Raw genomic sequence first — 6,167 nt, 5'->3', positions numbered from 1 at the left:
ATTGCATTGGTGTTGTGGTGTAGTGACACCCGGTTGATTTGAGGGAGCCATCAGCCGGCTGGAAGGGAGTGTTTTCCTTTTTCTTTTCTTTCTTTCAACACCTTTCCAGTCGGATTTTTATTTTCTGGGTACACCTATATACGTACTGGTTCAGCCGGTTCGGCTGCCGTCTGATCGCACCTGGTCTGACGTCTCTAGCCGCAGCTTCTGTGCAGATGCGCGGCATAGTCTAATCACTGACTATTCGTGTCGTCCGTGTGACCCGCACTGCTAAAAGTTCTTCACCGGGGTCGGACCCGACCATGCACGTCTTCTATCTCTTGACTAGTACTAGCTGGTAGCATTGCGTCTGCTTCATTTACCTACTACCTACTGTGACATTTCTTTTGAACATAGTGCAATCGAAGTCGATCACATACATAAACATACACTCATTCTTATGAATGCACATGCACATCGTGCCCCTATGAGTATCTCCGAGAGACTGAGCCTGCATGACATCTTCAGATTTTACGAAGTCAGCACAGACATCTCACAGTCGACGGGAACGTCTCCTCCTACTGAACGAACATTGCCGGAAGGCTGAAATAAGTTATAGACTTGAGATTGTTGCTTGCATTATTTCTGGATTTATTGTAATGTAGCATCACTGACTAGCAATGGCGGCGACACCCTACACAACACCGCGTCTTGGCTTGCAGCATCACCAACTAGAAAATGACGGTGACGCCCGACCTTGCAGTGTCCCATCCCAGCTTGCGGCATCGCCGACTAGTCTTTTCAACGCCAAATGACTTGCTTCTAGCGGCGGTGCCCAACCTTGGGCGTCCCGTCTCGACTTGAAACAACACTGGCCAGCCTTGCAATCTTGTGCGGCCCGAAATACCGTGAAAACTATTTGCACCACGACACAAAATTGCACATACACTACATGGGTGATCGCACCATATCGCTTATGTATTTGTGACATATATTACGTCATCCTCGCAACGTCACGCCATGTGTCGGCGATGACATTATCTTAACAATGTTGCCTCCTGGCTTGCCACAAATGACGACAAACATTTGGAGCGGCAATATTGCCTCGTTGTGTTGCATCTCGGCAAGCATTTGCAACAGTTATGGCGCCGCCACGCAACGTCACACCTGACTTGTGCAAGTGATGTCGGCGTTGCAGTGTCACATCATGACTTGTGGCAACTAGCCTTTGGAGCATCAGCGTCGTCGTCCTCGTAGCATTGTGCCCCGCCTTGCAGCAATGCCGTCCAACCTTTGTAGTGCCACGACCACGATCCTGTTGTAGTAGAATGATGTGGACCTTGCAGTGTCACATCATGTCTCGGCTTGTAGCGGCGGCGTCACCGGCTTTGCAGTTTTGCGTCCTGGCTTCCAGCAATGAAGACGAGCCTTCCTAGGCCCACGGGTCCTGCTTGTAGTAGAGACGACGTCAACCTTGCAGTGTCACACCGTGTAAGGGCAAGTACAATGGGGGCATCACCCTAGTACTGCCTCAACTCTTAAACTAATCAAAAAGTAAGGAAGCCACCATTTTGAAAAAAATTCTGGCCAACCGTAGCCACACTGCTGTAGCGGAACCCATCGTCCTTCACATGCGTAGTATTTGTTCTTCCTCTCTCTATCTCTCTCCTTGCATGCATCAGCAGAGCTGCCCTTTTCTTTCTTTCTCTCGCTTTTCACACCGAAGAGGCCGGCTCTTCTGCAGGCTACACCTGCTAGTGCGAGGCTATACCTTTTAGTCCGAACCTAACTCCGATCCTACGTGGACCTGCGGGGCAGCAGGTTGAGGCCACCCATTGGCCATGCCCTAATGGCTTGTACTGGTAGTGCCTCAACACCGACCAACATTTGCATTGGGGGCGTCGGCCTGATAGCGATGCATTCTGGCTTGCAATATCGCCTAAAGATAGATTAGCCCTAAGAGTGCTTATTGTTGTTAAATGCGGGAATGGCTACATGGCAGTTGCCTGATTTTCAAATTTGGGCCACTCTATCTTTTTGGCCGTTGGATGCATATCGAACGGTGGGCAACCCTTCTTCTTCTTCCCCAGGCCATCGCACGGGTCACCGGTTGAACCGCCCGCGACCACCACCTGCGGCCGGCAGCGCTCCCGCCCAGCCTCGCCACCCTGCCCTCCCCGGAACTGCTCCCCGGTCTTGCCACCGCAGCATGGGTCACCGGCCGAATCGCCTGCGACCACCACCCATGGCCGGCGGCGCTCCCGCGCAGCCTTGCCGCTCCGTCCTCCCCGGAACTGCTCCCCACCGCCGGTCTTGCCGCCACCCCCGACCATCCCTCTAGCCCAACCCACATCCAGCTTTTTCTCCGGCGAAGCCCACCACCGCTCCCACCGCCGCTGTCCACCATCGCCCCCACCCTAAACCTAAGATAGATAATGGGGTAGCCCTCCGGCGAGCCCCTCCCTTCTCCTTCCTTCCTTTCGGCTCACTCCGGCGAACTCTCAAAATCGACTAACCCCAAATTTGGAAGTCAGTCGACTGACATTTAGCTAATGTGGTTAAATACGCAGCATATACTAGCTAACACTACTCCTAGTACAGTATCTTGTGAGTTACAAAAATAGTAGCAGTTTTTTAGATGAATAGCATCAGTTTCTTGTTGAGTACGTATTATATCAACTAGGTACTACTACTAGAAATGACAAGTCAGTGTCAATGGCATGCAGCCATAGGCGTAGTCAGGTGAAGAAACACAGGCGGGAGCACGACATGGACTGGCCGTCATGTTGGCTTCGCGGTGGGCGTGTTCGCTCGCGAAATCGAAAATGCCACAAATGATTTATAGCCCCTCACCCTAGACACGTGGTTGGAAGGAGAGGCGGCGGATGAAGCGCTCGGTTACAGTCGGTTGTGAGGGATCAATTTCCCTTTTTGAGACGGAAAGGAAAAGATTGAGAATCATCCAAACCGGAGATTGCATGTATGAGATGCTGAGGAAGTTTGAAGCTAGCGGTCAGTGAATGTCACAAAACATGATTCAAGGTTTAAATAATTTTATTCTAGTATTCCACATTCCCTCTTTCTCAACATGATTGCACAAGAAGCAATTACAGTATCATACTGTCTTTGCTGCTAACAAGACCTTCTTCCGCTTATCCACCATATAACGAAACAAGTACGGAAATCCTGCAAACGCAACGAGATAAAAAAAGCATTATCTTGTTAAATTACACATTTTTTTACTGAAAAAATTAACACCATTATGTGCATAATATATGTGGCTCTACCTCTATCTATGCACAAAGACACCTAATTCAACATCCTTATAATTTCAGCTAAGTATGTTAGATTCACCCTCTAAACAATGAATGTGGGGACACAGTGATTTTGGCTTAGGCGGTTCAGTCCCATGTTCAAAGTTCAGAAGAGGTGGAAGGTTCATGGGGAGACCAATCACATTTTGCTCTCTTGCTAATTCTACATTGAAAGATCCCCACGCAAAAGGGCCCCAGTGAATTATCCATCTTTGTAAGGATTGACCCTTCCAAGGATATATAGCTCTTGGTCAACAAATTGTTAGACTATATATGAGAACCCAATAGCTCAATATTTGGGAACTTCCACCTCGGATGTGAATTGTTGAGATGCCATATTGCTGTGAGTCGACAAGAGAGTCAAACACAAGAAAAGTGGTCGGTTTCCATACGTCATGTGGAGTGTCTAGAATGGTTGAAATAGAAGAATTTTTATTAGGCAGAGACTAACCTATGCCAAAGTGGTCCATCTGTCCTTAGTGGCCATTAACAAGAAGGGCCATCACCTTTGGCACAACACCCAAGAGAGTAGCACATCTTCACAAAGTTGTTACTAGGTGTATGATAGGGGTTTTAAGAATGCTGCCCATGTAAACATGGACCCTTGTTTATAGTTACTTAATTACATATATTATCTTTAGTGGAAATACACCACTGTTGATGGTTGCTAAAAAAATATCACTTCGGTTGCAAAATGAAGGCTAATGTCGAGAAGGAGTATTGCACCTGGTATGATTAGAGCCGTGTCAAGAGCCAATTCATGGCGGTAGTCGATGGAGAAATTCCATTTATTAGGCATCATAAGATAGTATTTCCTTGACGTCTGAGGCAAACCCCAAATATCAGAGCATATGTAACAAACAAGACTGTTCAAATGAACAACATGAAACCATTTCCATCTGTAGTTATTAATTTGAGTTACCTTCATAAAGGGCATGGCAACTAAGATTAGGCCAGCCTCGCTTAACATGCCGGTAGGATAGAACACCAGAAAGGTGCTATACCTGGAAATAAATTGGCGCACAAACTATAAAGCTAGTGGCTTTAAGAGCAATTTACTAAAAACATACTAGATTTATTTAGAAGTTTTTGTTAAACAAAATTTCATTCTTTTGTTATAACCAGTACCTACCTAAGCCATAGGACTAGGGGTCTGGAAGGTGCAATTTTGAAATATGACTAGTACCTACCTAAGCCATAGGAGCCAGTAAGGTGCAAACCCAAATGTCTCCTTCATAGCAAAGAAAAAATATCTGATGACCTGCAAGCAAACCAACATGTTTTCATTGTAACATCACATTTAAAGTGAAGAATATTGCAAATCCCAGTTCAGTAAAGCTCAACAGGGGAATTTGTGTTTAGATTGAAGAATTGTAGGGATTACTATCAATTTAGATCTCATACTTAATACGCCCTTTCTATATAAACTAATGATGCCTTGGCCACGTGTGTACCTCAGTGATGGACCAACTTATGATCAATGAAGTTACAAGAACATGAGATTGCGCCTGCACAAGGGTTAGATGTGCAAAGCGACCAATTAATCAATCTATTCCCGAGAAACTAAAACTAAATTTGTGTTTCTAATTATATGAAAATGTCAAAGGCTTGGTAACTATGGAGGAGAGCCAGATGATACCTCTTGAAAGCTCCACAAGATGCCCCATGTGATGTACAATCTTCCAGTGATTTGTGGAAGAGTTGTCGAAATCGGAGACTTCACAAACCCTTTTAACAGTTGGACATTCATCTCAATAAACAACAAAGTTTGGTGATCACACCATGCAAGTTCATAAGTTGCCATGAGTGCCTTATAGTGTATACTAGTAATTTGAATGAACGGTAACCACAAGAGCAAATGAAACGATACTACTCCATCTTCCAAATTACTTAAGTTTTCTGTTTGTTCTAAGTCAAACTCACCAAATTACGTTCATTATAAATATATTTTCATACTATATATATTTGATGTCCCATTTTGAAGGATTTTTGAGACAAAACCCGTTTACAAAAGAGCTTGCACACACACATACATACTTACACTGCACGAGATTGACGAATGTTGAATAATGTGGAAGCAAGAGAAAGAAGAAACTAGTTACCTAGAATCGAATGCAGAATCTGGACGGCCAGCAAGAAGACGTGCCATCGGAATCAAGATGTTCAGTTAGTAACTTTGATAATTAAGAAAGAAAGGAGCTGCTAAGAGACGAGAGAGACACGAGAGCGACCTCCATGAAGGCTGCGGTCTGCGCGAACTGCAGCGGCCGCTCGACGGCAGCGTAGACGGCCTCATGGCCGCTCTCCAGCAGCGCCGAGGCCGCGTAGCACAGCACCTGCGCCCTGCAAACCAGAGAGATCTTCATTCTTCACGGGCAACGGAGCGAGAAACCAGAGAGATCCGCTCCATTATGCACCCAAGGCCGTTGCGCTACTTAATTACCATCCGAAGAAGACGACCCAGTTGTAGGCGGAGAGGTAGAGCCGCCGGAGCGCCGACCCGGACACGGTGGTCGCCATTAACTGCGGAGCGAGCTGCTGCGGTCGAACTGCTAGTAGTGCTAGCTAGCTCGCGATGTCAGCTGTTAATCAATTGCATGAACCAAGTATACGCACCAGAGAATATGCTCAAGCCGAATTCGGTTGCCGCCACGATTACTCTACTGGGGATTGGTGTCGTTATAATTGCATTGCTTCTCTACTTTGGTTTGGCGTTGATTTAATCGATCGGGACTTCGGGAGGACGGATGCGGTTGGGGAGTGCACAGTGGTTGGGGAGTACACGGTTGAGGAACGGTCAGATCGGCGTTGCAACAACCGATTTCCCGCCTACTCCATGTATACATCCATGTGATCCACGTGCTTCGTCACACC

The 6,167-nt window shown here is 46.6% G+C and overlaps 1 protein-coding gene across 2 annotated transcripts; it reads right to left on the bottom strand.

Moving 5' to 3' along the window:
- Window positions 1-3,012: 3,012 nt before the first annotated feature.
- LOC123073970 (very-long-chain (3R)-3-hydroxyacyl-CoA dehydratase PASTICCINO 2B) lies at window positions 3,013-5,947 on the bottom strand. 2 transcript variants are annotated; one of them, XM_044496946.1, is made up of 9 exons: window positions 5,737-5,947; window positions 5,525-5,636; window positions 5,396-5,414; window positions 4,933-5,021; window positions 4,748-4,801; window positions 4,484-4,554; window positions 4,216-4,297; window positions 4,020-4,116; window positions 3,013-3,165 (listed from the first exon to the last, which is right to left on the bottom strand). In XM_044496946.1, the coding sequence occupies exons 1-9, from the start codon at window positions 5,811-5,813 to the stop codon at window positions 3,095-3,097; spliced, it is 672 nt and encodes a 223-aa protein (XP_044352881.1). In that variant the 5' UTR covers window positions 5,814-5,947; the 3' UTR covers window positions 3,013-3,094. The 2 variants fall into 2 exon arrangements, with proteins under 2 accessions (XP_044352881.1, XP_044352880.1); XM_044496945.1 differs by having other exon boundaries at window positions 4,020-4,297.
- Window positions 5,948-6,167: the final 220 nt, after the last annotated feature.

This window comes from Triticum aestivum, chromosome 3D (assembly GCF_018294505.1).
Source record: "Triticum aestivum cultivar Chinese Spring chromosome 3D, IWGSC CS RefSeq v2.1, whole genome shotgun sequence".
Classification (NCBI taxonomy): domain Eukaryota; kingdom Viridiplantae; phylum Streptophyta; class Magnoliopsida; order Poales; family Poaceae; genus Triticum; species Triticum aestivum.
The sequence above is the reverse complement of the archived record's forward strand: the minus strand, read 5'-3'. Positions and strand labels throughout refer to the sequence as shown.

Coding starts and splice junctions, on each gene's coding strand:
- LOC123073970 (XM_044496945.1), bottom strand. CDS start 5,813: ATGGCGACCACCGTGTCCGGGTCGGCGCTCCGGCGGCTCTACCTCTCC. Junction 5,637..5,736: donor TGGGTCGTCTTCTTCGGATG/GTAATTAAGTAG, acceptor TCTGGTTTGCAG/GGCGCAGGTGCTGTGCTACG. Junction 4,802..4,932: donor TCTTGTGGAGCTTTCAAGAG/GTATCATCTGGC, acceptor ACCCTTGTGCAG/GCGCAATCTCATGTTCTTGT.